The sequence below is a fragment of the Hypanus sabinus genome, chromosome 9 (assembly GCF_030144855.1).
Source record: "Hypanus sabinus isolate sHypSab1 chromosome 9, sHypSab1.hap1, whole genome shotgun sequence".
Taxonomy (NCBI): domain Eukaryota; kingdom Metazoa; phylum Chordata; class Chondrichthyes; order Myliobatiformes; family Dasyatidae; genus Hypanus; species Hypanus sabinus.
Window position 1 is genome coordinate 133,035,605 of NC_082714.1, and position 26,840 is coordinate 133,062,444.

At 40.3% G+C, this 26,840-nt stretch overlaps 1 protein-coding gene across 11 annotated transcripts in view; it reads right to left on the reverse strand.

Moving 5' to 3' along the window:
• Positions 1 to 18,953, reverse strand: part of LOC132399818 (DEP domain-containing mTOR-interacting protein-like) — a 100,016-nt gene extending 81,063 nt beyond the window's left edge. For 5 of the 11 annotated variants that reach the window (XM_059980608.1, XM_059980607.1, XM_059980609.1 and 2 more), the window contains exon 1: positions 18,689 to 18,951. In XM_059980608.1, the coding sequence (XP_059836591.1) occupies positions 18,689 to 18,774 (86 nt within the window). In that variant the 5' untranslated portion in view covers positions 18,775 to 18,951. Of the gene's footprint in view, positions 1 to 5,034; positions 5,461 to 17,163; positions 18,116 to 18,688 lie in introns of those variants that run through there. The other 6 variants (XR_009514093.1, XM_059980605.1, XM_059980604.1 and 3 more) reach the window with 5 other exon arrangements.
• Between the last annotated feature and the right edge of the window lie 7,887 nt (positions 18,954 to 26,840).

The following is a 26,840-nucleotide window of genomic DNA, read 5'->3' on the forward strand; positions in this document are numbered from 1 at the left end:
TCCTCTGCACCCTTTCTATGGTTTCCACGTCCTTCCTATAGTGAGGTGACCAGAACTGAGCACAGTACTCCAAGTGGGTCTGACCAGGGTCCTATATAACTGTAATATTGTCTCTCAGCTCTTAAACTCAATCCCACAGTTGATGAAGGCCAATACACCATATGCCTTCTTAATCATACAGTCAACCTTCCCAGCAGCTTTGAATGTCCTATGGACTCGGACCCCAAGATCCTTCTGATCCTCCACATTGCCAAGTGTCCTACCATTAATACTATATTCTGCCATCATATTTGACCTACCAAAATGAACCACTTCACACTTATCTGGATTGAATTCCATCTGCCACTTCTTAGCCCAGTTTTGTATTCTATCAATGTTCTGCTGTAACCTCTGACAGCCCTTCACACTATCCACAACACCCCCAACCTTTGTATCATCAGCCTCTCAGGATCTTCTCCATCAACTTACCAACCACAGAAGTAAGACTCACCAGTCTATAATTTCCTGGGCTATCTCTACTCCCTTTCTTGAATAAAGGAACTACATCTACAACACTCCAGTCCTCCAGAACATTTCCTGTCCCCATTGATGATCCAAAGATCATTGCCAGAGGCTCAGCAATCTCCTGCCTTGCTTCCCACGGTAGCCTGGGATATATCTCATCCAATCCCGATGAAAGTTGCTGAAACCTTTTCACCTCTGATCCTCCAATAGACCTCTGGTTTCCTTCTCCTGAAGTCAATTATCAGCTCCCTGGTCTTGCTGATATTGAGTGTGGTTATGACACCGCTCAGCCAGATTTTCAATCTCTCCCCTAAATGTCAATTCATCACAACATTTGATTCCACCTCTGGTGATGTTGTCAGCAAACTTGAATATGGCATTGGAGCTGTGCTTGGCCTCATAGTCATAAATGTAAAGCGAGTAGAGCAGGGAACTAAGCACAGAAACTTATGATACAACTGTGTTGATCATGGAGGAGATGTTGCTGCCAATCCAAACTGACTGGGATCTGCAAGAGAGGAAATTGAGGATCCAATTTCACAAGGAGGTATTAAGGCTAAAGTCAAGGAGCTTTTTGACCGTCTTTGAGAGGGTGATGGTGTTGAATGCTGAGCTGTAGTTGTTAAAGAACATCCTAATGTATGCATCTTTGCTGACCAGATGTTCCAGGGTTGAGTGAAGAGCCAATGAGATGGCATCTACAATGGATGTGTGGCTCCATTAGGCAAATAAGTTGCTTTCCAGGCAGGTTGATGTGTTTCATCACCAACCTCTCAAAACACTTCTTCACTGTGGATGCAAGTGTGACTGGAGTAAATCATTGAGGCAAGTCACCAAGTTCATCTTGGACACCGGTATAATTGAAGACTGCTTGAAACAGGCAGTTATTTCAGACTGCCGAAACACAAGGAACACTTCAGTGAACACTTCAGCCAGTTGATCAGCATCGGTCTTTCTTACTTTGCCAGGTATCCCAAAGCCAAATGCTTTTAATGGATTCACCCTCCTAAAGACTGGTCATATGTTATCTTCAGGGACTGAATCAGAGGATCACTGGGGGCCAGTGGGAATTTATGATGGTTCCTCCAAGTTTTGATGGTCAAAGCGAGTATTTATGGCATTGAGCTCATCTTGAACATACAGTACAGAAACAGGCCACTCATCCCAAAATGTTATGCCAAACCAGCTAACCAGCAAATCAAAAGCACCCAAACACTAATCCATCATACCTACGCCATGTTCATATCCCTCCATCTACCTCACATCCATCTGCTGACCCAAACATCTCTTAAGAGCCTCCAATATATTGCCTCTACCACCATACCAGGCAGTGCATTCCAAGCAAATGCGTGTCTAAGTAAAAAAAAATCCTTGAACCTACTCTCTCACCCTCAATTCATGCCCTCGGGTATTAGGAAATTTCAATACTAGGGAACAGATGCCCTCTGTCTACTCTACGTCTTTCATAAACCTCTATCAGATCTCCCCTCAGCCTCCAGTGCTCCAGAGAAACCAACCCAAGGCTATCCAGTCTCTTGTGATAGCACATGCCCTCTAAACCAAGCAACATCCTGGTAAAACTCTTCTGCACCCTTTCCAAAGCCTCAACATCCTTCCTACAGTGGGTAGCCAGAACCATATGATATACAATATATGTAATACTGCAGATGTGGCCTAACCAGTGTTTTATAAAGTTGCAATTTAACTTCTTAACTCAACGTCTCAGCTAATAAAATCAAGCATTCCACAAGTCTTCTTAAACAGCTTTTTGACTCACTTTCAAGAAGCTATCAACTTGGATCCCAAGATCTCTCTGCTCAGCAACACTGTTAAGGACTTTGCCATTAACAGTGCACTGTCTCTTTGCATTTGCCCTGCCAAGAAGCAACACCTCACATTTATCTGGGTTAAACTACATCTGTCATTTCTCAGTCCATATCAGCAACTGATGTATAATGTGCTGTATTCTTTGCCAGTCTTCTACACTATCCACAATTTTACCAATCCTGGTATCATCTGCTAATTTACGAACCCACCTGCTTACACTTTTATCCAGGTCATTTGTATACATCAGTGATCCTCAACCATTTTTTGGCCACGTCCCCCCTTTCAAACTGGGATACAACACGAACAAATAGACAGAAAATCATTTATTATTGAACACCAAGAAAACTTGAACATTCCGACATACTGGACAAAACTTAAAAAAAGACTCTATGAAATTAAACATCTGTACAATGTCCTGGGTATGTTACTCAAAATGGGGTCTTTGGTTTGTTACGAGTAGGAATGCTTCTTTGTCTGATAAATGTTTCTCGCGCCGTTGTTTCGCTTTAGAATGGTAATTATGGTAATTGGATTCATTTGTTAATCAATGGGGAATGTTATTGTGTTTTGTGAGGCTGGGAGCTTGGGGGAGTGGTTGCGCGGGCTGGGAGTGTGAAGGGAGTCGGGAGAAAGACGCCGAGGAAGGTGGACGTGCGCTCGGAAGACCACCGGGGAGTCCGGGGTGGAAGACGTGGAAGTCGGAGGCAAGCGACGAAGGGTCAAATGGTTCGATGGTTGAGCTCCAACGAGTGCACTAAACAGACTGAACTTTGATAAGTTGGCGCCTTTTGTTTTTTTCCTTATATATATTGTATTGCCTAATACTCTTTTAATTTTAGTAAACTCTTTAAAGTGTATTTCATAACGGTATTTGTTGTGGGTTTGATACTGTTGGCGGGCGCGAGGCATAAACCCGATTCTCACAGCACCTGCGCGTACGGGAGGTGGGGTTGGTGAGTCGCGGGATCTCCGTTTCCCCTAGACATATACCAGCCTTTTGGGTAAGTGTTACACATCTATCAGGCTTAATGCGATCCTTGAGCTTGGGGGTTTTCTGCAAGTTTCATGATATCAGGCTCCAAACTAGACAATGACAGTCAGAGATCACCTCTTGTTGCGATTATCAGTTCAGTTCCTGGATTTTGTCAAGGAAACTACCTTGCAGAATCCACTCTCAACCAAATATGTTGAGGGAAAGGCAATAAAAACTCTTTGGGCCTTTTCCCCACAGTGTTGTAAATTTATTCGGCAGATCATTCTTGATCCAAAATTCTTTTTGAAACTGACTGATCTGACGACGTGCAGTTATATCACTCTGAAGATCAATCAAACTCTCTTGAATTTCTGCATCAACTTGGGTAAGTTGTAGTTCAAATGGATTCAAAATCCAATTCGGGATACCGAGGTTTAACGGTTCATTAAATCCTTCTTGCATATCCTTGTGTATCTGCTTGAGATGTTGCATATAAACAGTAAGGTCATTGTCCTTCAGTGCCTCTGCAATCGTCTTCAGGTTTGGAAATTGTAAAAATTCCTGACGTCTCATATTGTGGCAATAGACTTCAACTTTCTTAAGGAAAGAAATAACGGCTTCCTTACAATCTATGAGATTACTGTTTTTGGCTGAGGATTTCATAGGTTCAGTTACCAGGGTCCCCATAAACACTTGAGGATCCCCTTCTCACAGTTTTCAGTCAGTGGCCCACTTCAAATGTGCCAGGGCCCCCAAGGGGGCCATGTGGCCCCCGTTGAGAATGGCTGGTATAGATCCCAAGCAGATCTTTATGGAATGCCAGCTCAAATACGTCACTTCAACCACTACCCTGACATCTATGCACAAGCCAGTTCTGAATCCAAACAGTGAATTCCTACCTTAATCTTTTGGATTAGCCTCCCATGAGGGACTTTGTTAAACACCTTACTAAAATCTATGTAGACAACATCCACTGCCCTACCCTCATCAATCTCTCACGTCATCTTGTCAGTAAACTCAGTCAAGTTGGTAAGGCACAACCTGCCACACACAAAGCCATGCTGGCTCTTCCTAATTAGGCCATGGGCTTCCAAATGCCCATGTATTCTAAGAATTTTCTCCAGCAATTTCCCTACAACTGATGGGAGATTTGCTGGTCTATAATTGCCAGGTTTTTCCCTTGTTTCTTTCTTAAAAAAAAACACAACATTCACTCACTAATCCTCCAGGACCTTGCCTGTGCCTAGAGTGGACAAGAATATACAAGTTAAAGGCTCAGCAATCTCATACCTTGCCTCCTTTAATAACCTGGGGTAATTTCCATCAGGCCCTGGGGAATTTTCCACCTCAATACTCATTAGGAGGCCCAACTCTTCCTCCTCCTTGACTTCTAAATGCCCAATGTATTTATACACTCTCGTGGTCCTCCATATCCTTTTCCTCTGTAAATGCTGAAGCAAAATACTCATTAAGTACCTCACTCCCATTCTGTGCATACATGCATATATTCTCTACCCCCCCCCCCCCAATCCTCTAGTAGACCCACACTCTCCCTAGTTAACCTCTTGCTCTTGATGTATGTATAGAATGCCTTGGGATTCACCTTAATCCCTCTTGCCAAGGACTTTTCATGGCCCCTCCTGGCTTTCCTAATTTCCTTTAGTTCTCTTCTGACTTCTTTATACTCCTCACATGCTCTATTTGATTCTAACTTCTGAAGCTTTACATACTTTTCCTTATTCTTCTTGACTAATTTCATCACCTCTCTGGACATCCAAGGTTATTTTATATTTCCATCCTCATCCTTCCTGTACTCTGTGCAGTTGATCTTTAAATGCCCTCCACATGTCTGATGTGAAAGAAAAGATGTTCTCAATTTTTGTTCCTGCCGAATGCCCTCAATTTGCTCTACTCCAGTTTAAAACTCTCCCACAAAGACCATACTTATCATTATCTATTGCTATCCTAAAAAATAATACGTACACAACGAATGCTGAAAGGGTTGGACAGAGTAGATGTGGAAAGGCTGTTTCCCTTGGCGAGTGAGTCCAGGACAAGTGATCACAGTCTTAGAATTAGAGGGTACCCATTTAAAACAGAGATGAGGAGAAATTTTTTCAGCCAGAGAGTCGTGGATTTATAGAATTTGTTGCCACATACAGCTGTGGAGGCCCAATCATTGAGGGTTTTTAAGGAGGAGATTGTCAGGTATCTAATTAGTCAGGGTATCAAGGGATATAGGAAAAAAGCCAGAAATTGGAACTAGACGGAAGAATAGTTTAGCTCATGGTGGAGTGGCAGAGCAGACTCGATGGGCCAAATGGCCTACTTCTGCTCCTTTGTCTTGTGATCTTGTGATGCTGGAAGAACTCAGCAGGTCAGGCAGCATCTGTGAGAAAAGAGTAGCCAACGTTTCGGGCCGAGACCCTTCATCAGGAAGAAGCTGTGATCACTGTTCCCCAACTGTTGACTCACTGAAAGGTCAGTCACCTGGCCAGTCTCATTACCCAACACCAGGTCTGGTACAGCCCCTCCTCTCATTCAACTGTCCACATTTTGATTTAAGAAACCTTTCTGGATACACTTAACAAATTCTTCCCTTTAAACCCCTTATGCTAAGAAAGTCCCAGTTCATATTTGGGAAGTTGAAATCCCCCATAACAACTCTTTTATTTTTACACATTTCCTTAATATGATTACATATCTGTTTCTCAATGTCCCAGTAGCTATTAGGGGTCTGTAGTTCAATCCCATCAGTGTGATTGCACCCTTCCTATTCTCAAGTTCTACTCAAATGGACTCACTGTCTGACCTCTCCATTATGTTTCCTCTGAGTGCAGCTGACATTGTCCCTGCTTAGTAGTGCAACTCCACCCCCTCTTTTAACCCCACCTCTGTCTTTTTTTAAACTTTGAAAACCAGATACATTTAAAAAAATCTGGAAGTGAAGCTCTGTTGTCACCTATGTTGTCTGATTTTACTTTATAAGAAGTGATAGCATTCAAGCCATGCCACAATTGTCGAGCATCCTTCATTAATCCAAGTTTAATCCAGAATTACCACTTTGCCCATGAGATAGCTTCCTGGAGATTGTACCTGGACGTCTTGCAACTTTCTTGGTCACTGGACCTGAATGCCTCTGACCTGGCCCTGACCCACCACAGACTGTGGATCTCATGGTCCATCCAGGGCTTCTGATTGGGGAAGACTTTAAATTATTTTGTGGGCATACACAAAAATACAACTGTTTTAATGAAGTCCATGGCCACCAGTGTGTATTCATTCAAATCCACAGATGAGCCCTTGAACATAACCCAACCCACTGACTCAAAGACATCTCAAAGCTTCTCCTCTAACTCCTGCAACCACCTCTTTGTTGACCTAATTTCTGGAGCCTTGCACTTCAGCCTCTGCCTGTGTGCAGGTAGGAAGACAGTCATGTGATCCAACTTACTGAAATGTGGTCTGGGTATGGAATGGTAGGCATTCCTTATCAGTGATCTAGTGTGTTGGGACTTTGGTGTTACAGGTTATATGCTGACGGTAATTGGGAAGGGTTTTCTTCAAACAAGACTATAATTCAAAGGGCATCAGGATGGACTGTTTCTTGTTTGGAGACGACATCATACAGTATCTCAAGTGCTTGATTATAGTCGGCCACTAGTGATATGTAAACTGCGGTCAGGATTATGGAGAACTCCCTAGGTAAATAAAATGGGCGGCATTTGACCATTAGGTGTTCAAGATCAGGAGAACATGAGCTCAACAAAACTGCCACATCGGAGCACCACAGAGATTTATCATGAAATAAATTCACTCCAATGGGAAAAAATATGTAAAATTTATATTGAGTGCATTGTATTGCTTCAAGAAAAGAACAAAAACAGGAGTTAAAAGGAATTCATACAAAACTGTAACTGGCTCTGTTCCATACATTCTTACCTGAAGGCTATGAAGACTATGTTTATGGCAAATAATGTTTTCAGAAAAATGTGTTCAGGTTTGAAACTGGCAGAGAAGACAATTAGTGAAAGATTATTTCCACAGCTCTGCATCAATAGCAATAAATTAAGGATTAGCATGGCAACCATGGGGGGGATGGGCAAGAAGGTATTTTTCCACCACACCATGGTTGATCAAAGTATTGAATTAATTAACATAAGAAGTATTAAAGCCAAATCAAACTGGCAAATTAAAGGAATCAAAATAAATATTAAAACCTGTAAGAGTAAAAGGAGAAAAATAGAATATTCAATACAAGATTCAAATGAACAGATGTTTTCCTTGATGCAGAAATTTCATAATTTTGTCAGCTTGAATTTGCCCATGTAAGCACAGAGCTTTTAACTACCAACAGAACAATACCATACTTTCCCTTAAAAGTTAATGAAAATTCAACTCTGTTTTACCACGTCTACGTCTTACTTACTTTGAAGATTAAAGTCTAACATTTTTATTTGTACAAGGGCTGCAATTTAAAATATTCCAAAATAATCCTCATTTATTTTGTGCAAGCAGTTTAGTAGGATGCATTATTAGCAACCTTGAAGCAACTGGGAATGACTAGTAAAGTCAGCCTTTTTGGCATTATTCACATCCCAAAACCATAAAACCTAATTGACATAGATCTTGGAATCTTGCATATTCTCTTTCAATGTGAGGCACCCCATAGCATGAAAAATGTCAGAAATAAATATTTCTAGAGATTCTGTTATCAAAGGGCAAGTACAGATCAGAATACCAACAAATTGATTCCAGATGAAGTGGTCTGTTGCAATGATCTGCCATTACGTGCACTTGCTTAATATATATATTTTTTGGGTTTTTTTCTAGTTTCTTATATATTTGAAATATTCTTAATTACAATCCACTTGGAAAACTTCTATATGGTCAATCAGTATCAATGTCCCACAATTGCTGGTTATTGTGTCCAATTTGTCTTACATAATTTTTCTTGTAAGTATCAATTAAAACACTTTTTAAAACATTTCACACCTGTAACCTCTTGCATTAGTCAAATCTGTCATATTGTTGACCTATTTATTCAGTACAATGGTACAGAATAGAATCCCTTTTAGTTTAACTGCCTGTATCAATAAATGAGGAGCAAACCACCTGGTTTGGCACCTATTCAAAACATCAGCGTTTTATTCTCATTCTCCTCTTGGCCGGCCAGTCTTGGTAGCTGAATACAATCATTATGACAAACAAGGCAAGTTTTTTCAAACATAATGAGGTTAAATTTGCAAGCCTTTGATATCAGTGTAATGACTTGGATCAACAAGCAGGATCTGTGGAATAGGTGATGAAATGTCTCATAGCACAATTTTGTGCTCAGGTTTGTAGCTGACAAGGCATCACTGGGCACAGAAAGCCATGGAAAAAATACTATAATTTAAATGTAGCATATTTCAGACTTAACTGTACTGAGAATTTTTATGAAAATTAGAGGACCATTCCTGCTAATACAAAACAATTAACTTCAAAATGAGCCATGACGTAATGCTTAAACCATGCTTCACATGTTGAAGAGTGAATTTGTCTACATGGAAGCAGAGGCTTACACAAAGTAATTCACCTCAAGGCTTAGCCAACAAAAATATCCAAATACACTGACGATTTGTAAACATTCAAGCACTCTTTTGCAAATAAACTGGCAAGATAGTTTGTATACTCCTCTCAAAATCACTCAGAGGTACTAAAAGTAAAAAAAATATTTAAAATGAAGATGATTAAACATTTATGAAAATACCCAAAAATAATCATTGTTAAACCATTAAAAGGACACTTTTATAAAGTAATTTCTCAAATCTTATCTTTTTTACCTCGTAAATGAACAGGCTTAATGGATCTACTACCAGATTTGAACTCAGTGAACAGATTTTCACTCTCGGAGGGGTGCATGGAGCACAGCTAGCAAGTGTGAGACTTTGCATTTGGCTGAGAATCCCAAACTTAGTAATTCACATAGAGGAGTTCACCAGCAGTTCACTCCAGAATGTCCAGTAATTCCCAGCAAGTTGTCACTCATTATTTCAGATAACCTAACACTTGACAAGTTTTAAATAGCTGCTTCAAAATGAGAAGAGAGAATGAGCAGACAGAGGTTTGGGAAGATAATTCCAGAGCTACAGAATAAAATAAATAATTGTCCTATAATGCATCTACAACTATAGTTGATTAAGGTAGTAGATTGTGAAGGAAATGACAGAAATAGTGCAGGGGTAAAATAGGAGTATTAAATAAAACAAATGTGCTGTAGAAGCTAATTAAATCTACAGGTAAATAAGGAAAGGGATAATGGCTTTAATAATAAAATAACAGAGGCAGAATTGGAACTAAAATCTGCTATAGAGGTAGAAGCAGATGCATTTGGCAGAACCTTGTCTTTGACTCAAATATAAGATCAAAGTTAGGAATGCCAAGTTCAGCTTTAAACAATTAACATTTAAATTGCTGGGGGGGGGATGAAATTCATTACAGAGGAATAGAGATTGTAGTTGCAACTGAAGATAATAGCTTGGGTATTTTCAATATTCAACTGAGGATGATTTCTGCTCATCTGTGTAGAAAACTAATACTACAAACTACAGGCATTGTGGGACCACAATACGGTGGTGAAATGTGTCATGTAATTCAGAAAATGAGGTGGCCAGTGATAAAATGTTTGGAAACTACAGGCATAAGCTTAGCTGTGTGATTGGAAATCAAACTGGTGGATAGGAGGTGACGAAGTGGAAGGAGTAGGAAATGCTACTTTCACACAATTTCAAAGGATTGAACAAATGTATCTTGCACATAACTTCAGGTCTGCATTGTACTTGTAACTGCTTGGTCTCAGTTAATGATGGAGTTTACTCACTGCTACATTGGACATCTGAATTTGGCTAGTTGGCGTGTAAATTTCCAAATAATTACCAACATTAGGTTGAAAAATGAACTCAATGATGATCTTAATCTGCTTATGTAACAGTGAAGCATTAATCATAATCATAGACAGAAATGTTCAATAATATGTTGTCTTATCCCCGAGGGACAGTGAATTAAAATTCAAGGGAAACTTTTTATGAACCAGTCTTTGAGTACATCTATTGAGAAGGTTCAGAGGCTTTTTTCTTCTCCACTCGCACATTCATTCAATTGGCAAAAGGTCCTCACATTCATTCCAGAATCAGAATCAAAATCAGGTTTAATATCACAGGCATATGTGACGAAAGTTGTTGACTTTGTGGCAGCAGTCGTGCGCAATACATAGTAACAGAGCAAACTGAATTACAGTACTTTTTCTATATTAAATAAGTAGTAAGAAGAAGAAAGCCCCTAACTCCGAGTGGAGTCATCCAGACGCCATTGTAATGGAGTTTTTTTTTAGTAGGCTTTCTCGTTTTTACGAGGCCAAGTTGCTAGCTCGACACTTAACCTAGCATGGATGGAAATCTTGCAAGGGAGCAAATAAGTAGTGTATAAATAGAAATAAATAAGTAGTGAGGTGGAGTACATGTGTTCAATGCTCATTCAGAAATTGAATGACAGAAGGGAAGAAGCTGTTTCTGAACTGTTGAGTGTGTGCCTTCACTCTTCTGTAGCTCCTTCTGATGGTAGCAATGAGAACAAGGCATGACCTGGGTGATGGCAGTCCTTAATGATGGACGTTACCTTTTTGAGGCATCACTCCTTGAAACTGTCCCAGATACAATACAGGCTAGTGCTCATGATGGAGCTGACTGTTTCCAACTCTCTGCACCCTTCTTTGATCTGCGCAGTAGCAGCCCCCCCCCACCCACCCACCCCCACACCATGCAATGATGCAGCCAGTTAGAATTCTCTCCATGGTACACCTGTAGAAATTAGCGAGTGCTTTTGGAAGTGTACTATAACAAATCTTCTCAAACTGCTTTTGAAATATAGACTTTTTTGTAACTGCATTGATGTGTTGGGTCCAGGTTAGATCCTCAGAGATATTGACACCCAGGAATTTGAAATTGCTCTTTCTTTCCACTTCTGATCCCTTTGCAAAGACTAGTGTGCATTCCCTCATCTTATCCTTTTTGAAGTTCACAATCAGTTGTTTGGTCCTACTGACACTGAGTGCAAAATTATTGCTATGGTACCACTCAACTAGCTGATATACAGTGCCTATAAAAAGTGTTCATCCCCCTTGGAAGCTTTCATGTTTTATTGTTTTGCAACATCAAATCATTTAATTTGGCTTTTTTGACACTGATCAACAGAATAAGACTCTTGGATGTCAAAGTGAAAACAGATCTCTACAAAGTGATCTAGATTAATTACAAATATAAAACACAAAATAATTGATTGCTTAAGTATTCACCCTCCTTTAATATGACACATCAAATCATAATAGTGCAGCCAATTAGTTTTAGAAGTCAGATAATTAGTTAAATGGAGATCTGTTGGGGGTGTTGTGGATAGTGTAGAGGGCTGTCAGAGGTTGCAGTGGGAAATTGATAGGATAAATAAAAAACAGGGATGAGAAGTGGCAGATGGAGTTCAACCCAGATACGTGTGAAGTAGTTCATTTTGGTAGGTCAAATATGATGGCAGAATAGAGTATTAATGGTAAGACAGTGTGGAGGATCGGAGGAATCTTAGCGTCCAGGTCCATAGGACGCTCAAAGCAGCTGTGCAGGTTGACTCTGTGGTTAAGAAGGCATACTGTGAATTGGACGTCATCAATCATCGAATTGAATTTAGGAGCTGAGAGGTAATGTTGCAGCTATATAGGACCCTGGTCAGACCCCACTTGGAGTGCTGTGCTCAGTTCTGGTCACCTCACTACAGGAAAGATGTGGAAACCATAGAAAGGGTGCAGAGGATGTTTTCTGGATTGGGAAGCATGCCTTATGAAAACCATAGAAAGGGTGCAGAGGATGTTTTCTGGATTGGGAAGCATGCCTTATGAAAACAGGTTGAGTGAACTCGGCCTTTTCTCCTTGGAGCAATGGAGGATGAGAGGTGATCTGATAGAGGTGTCTAAGATGATGAGAGGCATTGATCATGTAGATAGTCAGAGGCTTTTTGCTAGGGCTGAAATGGTGGCCACAAGAGGACACAGATTTAAGGTGCTTGGGATTAGGTACAGAGATGTCAGGGGTAAGTAGTTTTTTTTAAAAAAACGCAGAGAGTGGTGAGTGCGTGGAATGGGCTGCCGGCAATGGTGGAAGAGGCAGATATGATAGTGTCTTTTAAGAGACTTTTGGATAGGTACATGGAGCTTAGAAAAATAGAGGGTTATGGGTAACCCTGGTAATTTCTGAGGTAGGGACATGTTTGGCACAACTTTGTGGACTGAGGGCCTGTATGGTGCTGTAGGTTTTCTATGTTTCTATGTTTCTGGAGAGCTATGTGCAGTCAGGTTGTGTCAACTGATTTTAGTTAAAATACACCTGTATCCAGAAGGTCCAACTGCTGGTGAGTCAGTATCCTGGCAAAAAGTACACCATGAAGTCAGAAGAACACTCCAAGCAATCCCGTGAATAGGTTATGGAAAAGCACAAGTCGGGAGATGGATACAAGAAAATATCCAAGACACTGAATATCCCTTGGAATACAGTTAAGAAAATCAATAAGAAATGGAAATCTGCCTAGAGCTGGCCATCCTCTAAAACTGAGCAAGAAGGGGACTAGGGACGGAGGCCACCAAGAAACCTATGACAGCTCTGGAGCAAGTGCAAGCTTCAGTGGCTGAGATGGAAGAGTCTGCACAGACAACAACTGTTGCCCATGTGCTTCACCGGTTGCAGCTTTATGAGAGAGTGGCAAAGAGAAAGCTACTGTTGGAAAAAAAACTCACAGAAATCTCAGCTGGAGTTCTTCCAGAGGTTGTGTGGCAGACTCTGAAATCAGCTGGAAGTAGATTCTATGGTTGATGAAAACAAAATTTAGCTTTTTGGCCATCAAATTACACAATATGTTTGGATTAAGCCAAGCACTACACATCATCAAAATCACACCATCCCTACCGTGAAGCACGGTGGTGGCTGCATCACCCAGTGGGGATGCTTCACTGCAGCAGGCCCTGGAAAGCTTGTTAAGGTTAAGGGTAAAATGAGTGCAGCAAAATACAGGGAAATCCTGGAGGAAAACTTCATACAGTCTGCAAGAGAACTGTGATTTGGGAGAAGATTTGTTTTCCAGCAAGACAATGACCCCCAACCATAAAACCAAAACTACACAGTAATGTCTTTAAAACGACAGTTAATGCCCTGGAGTGGCCACGTCAGATTCCAGACTTCAAGCCAATTGAGAATTTGTGGCTGGACTTGAAAAGAGCTGTTCACTCACGATCCCCATGCAGTCGGACACAGCTTGAGCAGTTTTGTAAAGAAGAAAAGGGGAAAATTTGCAGTGTCCAAATGTGCAAAGCTGATATTAGAGACCCATCTGCAGATTCAATGCTGTAATTGCTGCCAAAGGTGCATCTACTAAGCACTGACCTGAAGGGTGTGAATACTTATACAATCAATTATTTTGTGTTTTATATTTATGATTAATTTGGATAACTTAGTGGAGATCTGTTTTCACTTTGACATGAAAGTCTCTTTTTCTGTTGAGCCAGGATCTGTTATTCCCTAGGACCTTGAGGGAGGCCAGTGTAGAAATAGCAGGGGCTCTGACAGAAATATTTCAAATGTCATTTGAAACGGGGATGGTGCCGGAGGATTGGCGTATTGCTCATGTGGTTCCATTGCTTAAAAAGGGTTCTAAGCATAGACCTAGCAATTATAGGCCCGTAAGTTCGACAGAAATGGTATATATAATTATCTGGATAGACAGGGTCTGATTAGGAACAGTCAATATGGACTTGTACATGGAAGGTCATGTTTGACAATTTTTATTGAATTTTTTAAAGAGGTTACGAGGAAAGTTGATGAGGGTAAAGCAGTGGATGTTGTCTATATGGACTTCAGTAAGGCCTTTGACAAGGTTCCACATGGAAGGTTAGTTAGGAAGGTTCAATCATTAGGTATTAATATTGAAGTAGTAAAATGGATTCAACAGTGGCTGGATGGGAGATGCCAGAGAGTAGTGGTGGATAACTGTTTGTCAGTTTGGAGGCCAGTGACTAGTGATGTGCCTCAGGGATCTGTACTGAGTCCAATGTTGTTTGTCATATACATTAATGATCTGGATGATGGATTAGTAAGTATGCAGATGATACTCAGGTAGGAAGCGTTGTGGATAATGAAGTAGGTTTTCAAAGTTTGCAGAGAGATTTAGGCCTATTAGAAGAATGGGCTGAACAATGGCAGATGGTGTTTAATGCTGACAAATGCGAGGTGCTACATTTTGGTAGGAATAATCCAAATAGGACATACATGGTAAATGGTAGGGCATTGAAGAATGCAGAACAGAGTGATCCAGGAATAATGGTGCATAGTTCCCTGAAGGTGGAATCTCATCTGGATAGGGTGGTGAAGAAAGCTTTTGGTATGTTGGCCTTTATAAATCAGAGCATTGAGTATAGGAGTTGGGATGTAAAGTTAAAATTGTACAAGGCATTGGTAAGGCCGAATTTGGAGTATTGTGTACAGTTCTGGTCACCGAATTATAGGAAAGATGTCAACAAAATAGAGAGAGTACAGAGAAGATTTACTAGAACGTTACCTGAGTTTCAGCACCTAAGTTACAGGGAAAGGTTGAACAAGTTAGGTCTTTATTCTTTGGAGTGTAGAAGGTTGAGGGGGGGGGGGGGACTTGATAGAGGTATTTAAAATTATGAGGGGGATAGATAGAGTTGACGTGGATAGGCTTTTTCCATTGAGAGTAGGGGAGATTCAAACAAGAGGACATAAGTTGAGAATTAGGGGGCAAAAGTTTAAGGGTAACATGAGGGGGAATTTCTTTACTCAAGAGTAAAGCTGTGTGGACCATGCTTCCAGTAGAAGTGGTAGAGGCAGGTTCACTTAAAGCAAAATTGGATAGGTATATTGACAGGAAAGGAATGGAGGGTTATGGGCTGAGTGCAGGTCAGTGGGATTAGGTGAGAGTAAGCGTTCGGCACGGACTAGAAGGGCCAAGATGGCCTGTTTCCGTGCTGTAATTGTTATATGGTTATATGATCAGTCTCAAAAAAGATAGATCAAACCCACTGTGATTCAATATTATAAAACTTCCAAGGGAAGAGAATACTTTGTTATAGTCATTGTATCTCACTCCTGCATGCTCTTTTGTTACTGTTTGAAATTGTACCATCAGCAAATTTATGGATGGCATTTGAGCTGTGCCCTGCCACAGTCAAGGGTTAGAGAGAGAGAAGAGCAGTAAGCTATGCTCACATCCTGAGGTGCACTAGTGCTGATTGTCAGGGAGGTGCAATGTTGTTTCTGATCCACACAGATTGTTGTCTACCAGCTAGGAAGTCAAAGATTCAGTCGCAGAGGGAGGGCACAGAGGCCCAGGAGCTTTTCATCAGTACTATGGGAATGGTTATATTAAATGCTAAGATGTCATCTATAAACAGCATCCTATACCCATACGGAACTTAAAAGTTTCACTTTTGTAGTCAATTGTCACCCTGTCCCACAATCTGTACGCATCGTCTGTCCTTAACACTTCCCTTCTTAGTCTAGATCCCTCTACTTCCATCTCAGACCAGTTACTAACATCTTTAACAAGCCACTTTGCGAGGACATCAAAGCATATAGAACAAAATTAGATAATTTGGCCCATCAAGCTTGTTCCAGCACTCATACATTGCTGATAAATTTTCAGCAATTCTCCCATCTTCTCTGCATAGCCCTTAACCCCTTTAATAATCAAGAATATATCAATTAATACACCGATTGACTAGATCTCCACAATTCTGTATGGTGAAAAATTCCACAGATAAACCGACCTCTAGCTGTAGAAATGCGTCATCTTAGTTTTAAAGGGACATCCCCTTAGTCTTAGGCTGTGCCTTTCGATCCTAGACTCACCTATTAATGAAAACATTTTTCTCACATTCATTCTGTCCAATCTTTTCAATATCCAGTAGGTTTCAATGGGATTTCCCCTCATCTTTCTGAACTCCATCCAGTACAAGTTCAGAGACATCAAATGCTCCTGACACATTAAGCCCCTCATTCCTGGGATGAACCGGACCAAAATCTCTCACATCTTTGAGGCCTTCTACTCACATACCTTGTAAGTGCCCTCTACTTTCTCTCTCCTGGAGTGCCATGCTTCCTGCAAGTAAACTCTTCAAAAGGGACAAATATGAGCATGGTAGTCACTTTCTATCCCTTTCCATAACTTTCAGCACATTATCGTTTACAATTTCTGCAATTTCAGTGTGATCCTGCCACCAACCAGATCTTTCTCATCTTGAACTTTACACAAACTGATCACTTTGTTGACACCTTTGTCTACTATTCTGTATCTACCCACCCATCCCTATCCAATTGGACCATTCTCATAATTGAAGCACCTGTCCATTCATATCTTCTCTTCCCAACAGTCTTGGAACCAAATAAAGTTTAAAATAAATTATCAAAGTGCATATACATCACCATATACAACCCTGGGGTTCTTTTTCTTGTGGAAATACTCCATAAATCTATAGAATAATAACTCATAACAGAATCAGTGAAAGGCTGCACCAACTTGGGCAGTCTACCAGTGTGTAAAAGACAACAAACAGTGTAAATAAAAAAAGAAAAAAAAAACAATATTAATAAAATAAACAATAACTTCCTAGAACATGAGATGAATTGCCTTTGAAAGTGAGTCCATAGGTTGCGGGAACAGTTCAGTGATCGGGCAAGTGAAGTTATCCCCTTTGGTTCAAGAGCCTGATGGTTGAGAGGTGATAACTGTTCCTGAACTTGGTAGTGTGAGACCTGAAGCTCCGGTACCTTCTTCCTGATAGCATCTGAGAGAAGAGAGCATGGTCTGTGTGGTGGGAGTCCCTGATGATGAAACTGCTTTCCCGCGACTGCACCCCGTGTAGATGAGCTCTATGGAGTGGTGGGGTGGGGGGGTCCCGTGATGGACTGGGCCGTATCCACTCTCTTTGTAGGACTTTCCGTTCAACGGCATTGATGTTTCACCAGCATGTGATGCAACCAGTCGATATACTCTCCACTACACAGGCTATAGAGTGTTGTCAAAGTATTAGATGTCGTGATGTCACGCTGAATCTTCGCAAAGGTCTAAGTGGAGGCGCGCTGGCGTGCTCTCTTCATAATATCACTTAGGTGCTGGGCCCGGACTGCTCCTCTGAAATGATAACAGCGAAAAATTTAAAGTTGCTGATCCCTCGATGAGGATGCCCCGTGTACTGCCGGTTTCCTCCTCCTGAAGTCAATAATCAGCTCCTTGGACTTGACGACATCGAGTGAGAGGTTATTGCAGTGGCACCACTCAATCAGATTTCCAATCTCCCTCCTGTATGCTGATTCGGCCAACGACAGTGGTGTCATCAGCAAGCTTAAATATGGCATTGGAGCTGTAGTTAGCAACATTGTCGGAAGAGAAACTGCGATTCACTTGCATTTCTTCCACGCGTGCCCTGCATTCATTATTCACAGTGTGGCTTCCTCGATGAAGCATCCAAGCGTAGATCGAGTGGCAACTTTGTGAAGCACCTGTACTTGGTCTACAGGTGTAGTTTGTGCTTCCTGCTGCTTGAAATTTAAATCCGTCTCATTCTCATACGCTTTCCAACATGCCCATCTCCAATGCCAAAGTGAGGCCCGCCCACTCCCAACGAGAGAGAAAAAAATATTTTCTGACTCGGCACTTCGCAACTTTCTCGAATGAAGAATGAATTTTCCAACACGAGGTGAACTGCTCTCATTGTTATACTCAGATCCCTTTCTCTCCCTTTTATAAGGTCTCGCTGGTCGTAAATCATCATTTTCCTTATCATCTGAACACTCTCTCTCAGCGCATTTCCAGTACCGTCTTACACCTCACTACCCACCCACTGCTCCAAGCTCTACTTCCAAAAAGGCGAAGTCCCCGCACTCTCAGTACCGAGGAAGAGTCCAGACCCGAAGGGCTAACTCAGGCATCCCTCCACATAATTTGTTTGACCGGTTGAGTACTTTTCATCATGTTTGTTTCTGCTTTAGAATTTGCAGTTATACTGGCTTTCCAGCTTTAATTAATGCACTCTTTCTTTGCATAAATCTCAAAGGGTTTTAAAATCAATCCAAAAAAAAAATCGATCTAAACATGCAAACTGAATTATGGAAGAAATGTACATCAAGTAGAATGACATTTTAATCGAAGTGCCCGATTTGTAAATAGTTACAAATTTAACCTGATGGAAGCGCTCTTTCTATACTTCTAAGTTCTCTTTCAGGATTAAGACACATCACCGTGTGACAATAAACGCCCTGCTGTCTTCAAAAAGGGAACATGCCGTTTCCGTACCTTAATTGCTCGCCTGTAATTAGTACTTCAGCTTTATAATGCCTTTCAGTCGCTTTCTTTTTCACGCTGTTCTGGAGACTTTCCATTTTTAAATAGAAATCGCCTTCAAGTTGGCCGACTCCTTAAACGGTGCTGTCTGCACCTGCTGGTCGTGTTCAGACCAGGAGTACGGGAGTCCCGGCTTCCTGTGGTCAATTTCACAGCCTGCTGAACGGTTGCTTAATCTTGATACTTCCATGCCCACATTTCTCTTCTCTCTTCCAATTGAATCACACCGATTCTGCCCCCTCTCGGTCTGTTTTGCACCTGACAGACTGAATTTCAGTAATCTGACGTTTATTGGTTTTCCACTGGAAACCAAGAAAGGCAGCAATCGTTCCTGAAAAAAACTCATGTTTTATGCAGATTTTTTTTAAAAAGTCGCGTAAATTTGTCTCATCCCATGAAGAGTAGACGCTTGGGATAGGCGTGGGTGGTAACTGGGCAGGTGGTCTATTGAAGTTCTTATTTGTGCATTTTTGGCCCTTTATACTGCATTTTATTGAATACAATTTGTACAACAGTCGAGATCAGCCTTGTGCTTAAGCTTCATCTGCAACTCAAGGCAGGGCACCCCATTATCACCTTAATTCTCTCATTCATCTTTTCCAATGATGTTTTCTTTATCTATCCTAATAGAAAAAATAACACTACTTGACAGAATATATTCCATGTCAGGCATCTGGTATGGTCTTCAGCCACTCCCAGCCTGGAAGTGGGACCAGTAATTACAGAGTGAGGTACCAGCAACCTCATTCTTACCATTGTGTTCAGCCCTATTCATCTTCCCATTTCAATCACCACCCATGCTTGGATTTTATGCTATAACATTGATAGTTTATATTATCGCCAGAGAAAACAGGATCACCCAGTGGCCACACACTTTAATTCCATGTCCCATTCCCATTCTGGTATGTCTGTCCATGGCCTCCTCTACTGTCAAGATGGAGCCACACTCAGGTTGAAGGAACAACACCTTATATACCGGCTGGGTAGCTTCCAACCTGATGGCATGAACATTGACTTCTCTAACTTCCGTTAATGCCCCTCCTCCCCTTCTTACCCCATCCCTGATATATTTATGTTTTTTCCCCCTCCTTTTTTTTCTCTCTCTCTCTGCCCATCACTCTGCCTGTTCTCCATCTCCCCCTGGTGCTCCCCTCCCCCTTGCTTTCTCCCGAGGCCTCCCGTCCCATGATCCTTTCCCTTCTCCAGCTCTGTATCCCTTTTGCCAATCACCTTTCCAGCTCTCAGCTTCACCCCACCCCCTCCGGTCTTCTCCTATCATTTTGCATTTTCCCCCTCCCCACTCCTACTTTCAAATCTCTTACTATCTTTCCTTTCAGTTAGTCCTGACGAACAGTCTCGGCCCAAAACGCCGTCAGTGCTTCTCTCTATAGATGCTGCCTGGCCTGCTGCGTTCCACCAGCATTTTGTGTGTGTTGCTTATACTTTTGTAGTTTGTATTATAATTTTGTATTTTTCCCAGAGGATTTCATGAAGTTAATTTGGATTTATTTCATTGCCTCACAAAAGTAGTCAGCCTCTCCAATCTCCCATCACTTTCTCACCCTGACTATAGTTTCCATATATTTAATAATAAGCCTGTACTGTTTCTGTTCCCTGCTGTGTTGCACCCTAACCAATTTTTTAGAAAATTTAGCAAACACAAAACTCTAAATGATATTTTCTTCCACAATATGTAACTTACTGCAAAACTGCATGATATTCTTTGTTTTCCCTATTCTTCTGTCATTCTATGTTACCAGCTCATGCTGCCTCTGTTTTCCTTCTTGCTTGACCTGAGCTCAGATAGTTTTGCACAATCAACACCGCTTCACATTACCACCAACACGTGTAGTCATGCCTTTTCTAGAAATTGTGTCGAGTTCTGAAACAGATTTAAGCTATTAGACAATCTAGAAAATAAAAGAAAAAAATAACAAAAAATAAAACAGCCAGATCCCACAATGTGTGCGTAGAGAATAGATATGCTATTATTAAAGGTAAAATCAACAGATCAAGAACAAAAATGGAACATAAATATGGTCAAAGTATAGGAAAACTGACACCAATAAATTAGGTAAATTAACTAATAGTACCCTTTAAAGAACTGATAACAATATAATGAGTTTGGAGACGATGGACAGTAGCCAACCAACCTACTGATCCACATGCTCTTAAGATGTGAAAGCAAAATGATGTATCTGGGAAAACATGCAAACATTAAGGAGGTGGCACCCAAGGTCAAGGGGGAACTCAGGTCTCTGGTACTGCAAAGCAGTGCTTCTGTTGTGCCACCCTCCATTCCAAAGGTCCCTGTCTGACCCTCATAACTGTAGGAATACCATTCTAGTCGGTTGTGTCTTTGCTGCATGGCACAGGAGACTATGCAACTACAGCAGAGTCACAGTTAGCAATGAACAATCATTACCAGCTCTGTAACTACCACTGTCTTTCTATTCCCTCTCAGGCAAATGCTGCATGATCTTCACACCTGCATGATCCAGAAACTTTGACAAATTCCTCAACTGTTTAAAGAATGGGACTGAAATGAACACACACAAGGACATTGTACTATGTTTTGACCCAACTGAGTAGCTCAGGAAAAAAAAGCAACAGGGGGATTTTGTGGCTTAAGGTTTGGCAGATAATTCTGAGAGACATAGATGGGGTGGATAATCAGTGTTACTTATCCCCCAGGATGGAAGTGTCAAGTATTAGAAGGCATCACTTTAAGGGGAGAGGGGAGCATTTAAAAGGAAATACAATGGCCATAGAGTTGTAAAGTAATATGACACAGCTGCAACCCCTTTGGGCCCAACTAGTAGCATGCCAAACACATACCATCCAGCAAGACTCAATTTGCTGTGTTCGGCCAATAATCCTCTTAGCTCTACCCCTCTATGTACCTCCCAGCACTCTTACATGTTACTATTGTACCAGCCTCAACCATTTCCTCTGGCAGCTCATTCCATATACTCACCACCCTTTACATAGAAACATAGCACTACAGCACTATACAGGCACTTCGGCCCTCAGTTGTGCCGAACATATCCCTACCTTAGAAATGACTAGAATTACTCTTAGCCCTCTAATTTTCTAAGCTCCATCTACCTATCCAAAAGTCTCTTAAAAGTCCCTATTGTATCCGCCTCCACCACCGTTGCCGGCAGCCCATTCCACGCACTCACCACTCTCTGAGTAAAAAACTTACCCCTGACATCTCCTCTGTACCTACTCCCCAGCACCTTAAATCTGTGTCCTCTCGTGGCAACCATTTCAGCCCTGGGAAAAAGCCTCTGACTATAGACACGATCAATGCCTCTCATCATCTTATACACCTCTATCAGGTCACCTCTCATCCTCCGTCGCTCCAAGGAGAAAAGGCCGAGTTCGCTTAATCTATTCTCCACAAGGCATACTCCCAAATCCAGGCAACATCCTTGTAAATCTCCTCTACACCCTTTCTATGGCTTTCACATCCTTCCTGCAGTGAGGCGACCAGAACTGAGCACAACACTCCAAGTGGGGTCTGACCAGGGTCCTATATCGCTGCAACATTACCTCTCAGCTCCCAAATTCAACTCCATGATTGATGAAGGCCAATACACCGTACGCCTTCTTAACCACAGAGACAACCTGTATAGCTGCATTGAGCGTCCTATGGGCTCGGACCCCAAGATCCCTCTGATCCTCCACACTGCCAAGAGTCTTACCATTAATACTATATTCTGCCATCATGTTTGACCTACAAAATGAACCACTTCACACGCATCTGGGTTGAACTCCATCTGCCACTTCTCAGCCCAGTTTTGTAACTTTGTGGAAAAAAATTGCCTGTAATGTGCATTTTAAATCTTTCCCTTCAGTCCCTAAACCTATACCTGCTAGCTTTAGACTTTTCTAACCTGAAAAAAACTGGCACTTATCAATGTCTCTCACAACTTTAAAAATAAGGCTGCCCTTCATTCTCACATGTTCCTAGGAATAAAGATCTAAACCTGGCCAACCTCTCCCTATAACTCAGGCCCTGTAATCCTGGCAACTTCCTCGCAACTCTTTACTGCACTCTTTCAAATTTAAACACCCCTTTTCTATTACACGACCAAAATTATACACAATATAGTTCATAAAAATAATGGTGGCAGAGTCCTGTGGTCTGAATGGAAAATAAATAAGTGGGCAAGCATACCAAACATTACCACCCCCCTCTCCCCCACCTTCTCTCACAAAATGCAAATGCTAACTTCTCTTCCCTTCTCAGCCCTGATGATTTTAAATTGGATTATTCACAGGCTAGATACTCCAATAAAAATTGCTTTGAACAATAAGCCCATTTGGTGTATGAACCAAAGTGTACTAGAAACTAAAACTTAATGTTGCTCTACTGTAGTTATTTACAGATTGTGTTATTTCTAACAAAACAAAAGAAATAAGCAAAACATTTCTCAAAATTGCTACAATTTTGGGCACATAATTGTAGTAATTCTGTAGTTAATATGACTGAAAAATCTTCTAATCAAATTCTATTTTTTTCAGCTTAGATCATTCAGTTGCTACAAATCCTTGAATACTTTTTTCTGTCTTTTTTTTAAGTTCAGGATCTTCATTAATGCTTTCATTTGTCCAGTCATCACCATATGCTGATAATGCAGGAAAAAAAGAACTCAGAAGGTGACAGGAAAATCTTGCAATTAAGCACAAGAGGCATCCTCTCATGATTTTCCTGTCCACAAACAACTGACAGAAATCCCATTAAAATAGCTGAAGATTTATCTGTGGGTAGGTGATCACCCATTTGTAAGATGTTGGTGGGTTTACTATCCTACAGCTAAACTTCACAATATGCGCAGATGAAAAAAGAATGGAGGGATATGGACATTACGTTGGCAGAAAGGATTAGTTTAGATAGTTATTAATCAGTTTCAGCACAATATTATGAACCAGAAGACCTTTTCCTGTGCTTTACTGTTCGATGTACCCTTGAGTGAAAAAAGTAAAATTCCTTCCACCCACTTTACTGGGGAGAAAGAACATGAAAAAAAATGTTAAAGGTTCCAAAATAGTCTGGTGATGATATTTCCGGTGAGGTTTCAGTTGGCTCCACACTCCTTTTCTGTGAACTGCTGTGCTATGTTTTGCTGCTGCATAAAATCTGCTACTTTTGCTCTATGTTCTAATGACTCCTTAAATTCAGAGGAAAGTCAAGATATATATGGCAGTTCCGAGATTAATATGCATTGAAACTATCCAAAACGCATGTATTTCTCAACATTACACCATCAGAATTCGCTGTTGGTAAGAATAGTTTATAAATTAATTATTGATCTCCTTTCAGAGTTGACACCGAAGATAGAGTTTTTAAAAATTTCATAGCAAGCTGGTGTAAATGTTACTGTGCCGCCACATATAAACTGAGAATTAGTTCCAAAATTATTAATTTATTTTAGCAGTTAAGAGCCTCGCTGGATCTGAGCAGTGAAAACGAGTGAACAAGCAAGACCATATTTATTAAATTTCTGTATAATCATTAATATGCAGGTGAGTTTGACCACCATTCTGGTGCTCAGTTCAGACTGCAAGTCCTCCTGAGAGGCAGCTGTTGCATGCTAAATGTGTTTAGTGTGTGGGAAACTTTACTCCCAAAGCCACTGGCTTTTCTACAGGGAAGTTATAAAGGGGAAAAGAGGGCGAAGCTCCAAATTTGATTATTTTGATAATATTGCTTTATTGTAGGAATTAATTAATTAATTGCAATGCATTTTCACACATGCTTGATTTCACAAAATGGAAGAGGTTTCCCCAGATAGATGCAAGAACAATTGTAGAGCTCTTTGACAATTAATTTATAATCTGGATTTGTAAAGGTTTGGTGTCAAGCTGCTTCTTTATCATCTAATAAATGGATAATATACGCAGAGGAAACAAAGTATAAACTAAAAAGATTGAAAGATGCAAATTGAACAAGGCCAATAAACTGAAATTAACTATTTGGATGATAGCTTTCTTTTCATTGTTGCAAGCCAAGAATCTTAAGAAATGCACTGTCACTTTTTTTTAATTATTGAAGTGTGCTGATTGAGTTGAGTGATGCTGATTCATGTTATCAATCAGTATATTTTTAATAGTATCATACATCATCTCTGTTAAGATCTATGTGGTTTAACATTAACTAACAATGTATGCAGATTACTACTTGCTCATCATAAGAGTTTTTAACAACACTTCTGTTGACTTTGATCTGTCACCATAAACTGCATGACAGATTTATCAGGTTACAGAACAGGTTTAAATAACAAGTTCTTAGTACAAAGAACCTTACTGCTAATAAATAGGTCACTCAATTTCCCACCAATGAACAATCTCATCTATTTCAGTCAGCTGTTTCTATGCATGGTCAATTTACTATTCAGCTATTAGTCATGGTTTCTGTGCTATAATTACAATTAGTGATAAGAATATAAAGGTCAACAACCTAATAAGCACGTTAAAAGTTAACTATTAAAAGGGACCAAAAAGTACATAACAGCTGTTTCTGAATAAAACATAAAAATATGGTTTTCAGATTCAGATTCAGTTTATTGCATTTTGCTACATTAAGGTGAACGATGTGTCAATGAAACCAGGTTTGCAATAAAGCACACCAAATATTCTCTGCAAACTTAAAACAATATGCCAATAACAACTACAGAAATTTACAGCACAAAAGAGTAAGAGATGCCTTGCCAATTCTATCATGAATACATTTCATATCACATGTGATTTCATAATTTTGAGAACTACTTAAGTAATTCACAATAACCTATGTAGTTACTCTTACACAAGATTCTAATTTACAGAAAAGGGTTAACATTCAGTTAGATTTTATTAAATCCGTAATTAACAGCCAATCAACAAATCTCTTGACAAAATGATTTCAAATTCCATTTCAATGATGCAAAAACATAGTATCCACACGTAAACACACAAACAAATTATCCGTACAACCTATGCACTGAGGGGAAATGCCAGCATTGCAGAGAACGTTACCACACCCAAGCAAATGAACTGATTCTAGAAGCCTTTCTCTTATCCAAGATGCTTGCTGCTAAGTACAAGTAGAATCCGAAACACGTGATATTAAAGCACTTTTCACCGGGCCGACAAATGGCAACAATATAATGTTGGAATGCTTTACAGAATAATAAATGGTTAAAGTAAATTTGTGTCAAATATACAGCAGCACTTAGATGAATTGAAGAATTCAAAAACATCGTATCCATTCTCATCTCTAGATATAATCTGTCAAAATTAGATAAATATTAGAGACTTTTATAACCAATGAAAAGAGAACAGCAGATTGCAAAGTGCATTGTCTGACAGAACAAAGTTTAACCCTTTTTAAAAAGGATGCATTATAAAGTATGAAAAGGAAAACTGTTTAAGGCATTAAATGTGGCATTAAGTCTATAAATAACAATTCATTACATTGGAATTATGACCTTTGGCATTTCTGCAGTCAAATGGTTTCCCAATAAACTATAGAACTATTCTTTTTAAAGCAATAATTGCTGGTGTTGATATCAACCTGTGCAGCTACAGGGAGGTTTATCACATTTTTATCATCCCTTATTTGTGGAGGATGAAAAATAAAAATTCAGTACGACTGTAATGCCAACTGATGTGCAGAGGTGATTTTTTATTTCTTTCCCACCCAGTCTGGTTGATATCAAGCTAACTGCATGCATGAAACTTCCTGGCATTTGAAAGGTACTTGGATGAATACCAGATAATTTCTATCTTACAGTATCAGCTTGAATTTTGGGGATACATTGTTTCACTTTCACAATGTTTAGAGGTTTGAGCAGATAATTTAATCTCTATAAACATGGTCAAAATCAGAGCATAGAAGGCACACTCCAGACAGCTGGAGCTGGTTATTGCCATGACAAAAGCAGAATTCTGTTTAAACAGCCATGGCCTTGTTTATATAGTAGAGAGTCAGATGCAAAATCATATAAGTAACTCCTGCTCAAGGTATTAGTGACATGGCCCATGTCAACTTCAGTAGTGATTTGCTGCCAAATGAAACTGAACATAAATTTGAGATGCAAATTTAAAACAAAGCCTG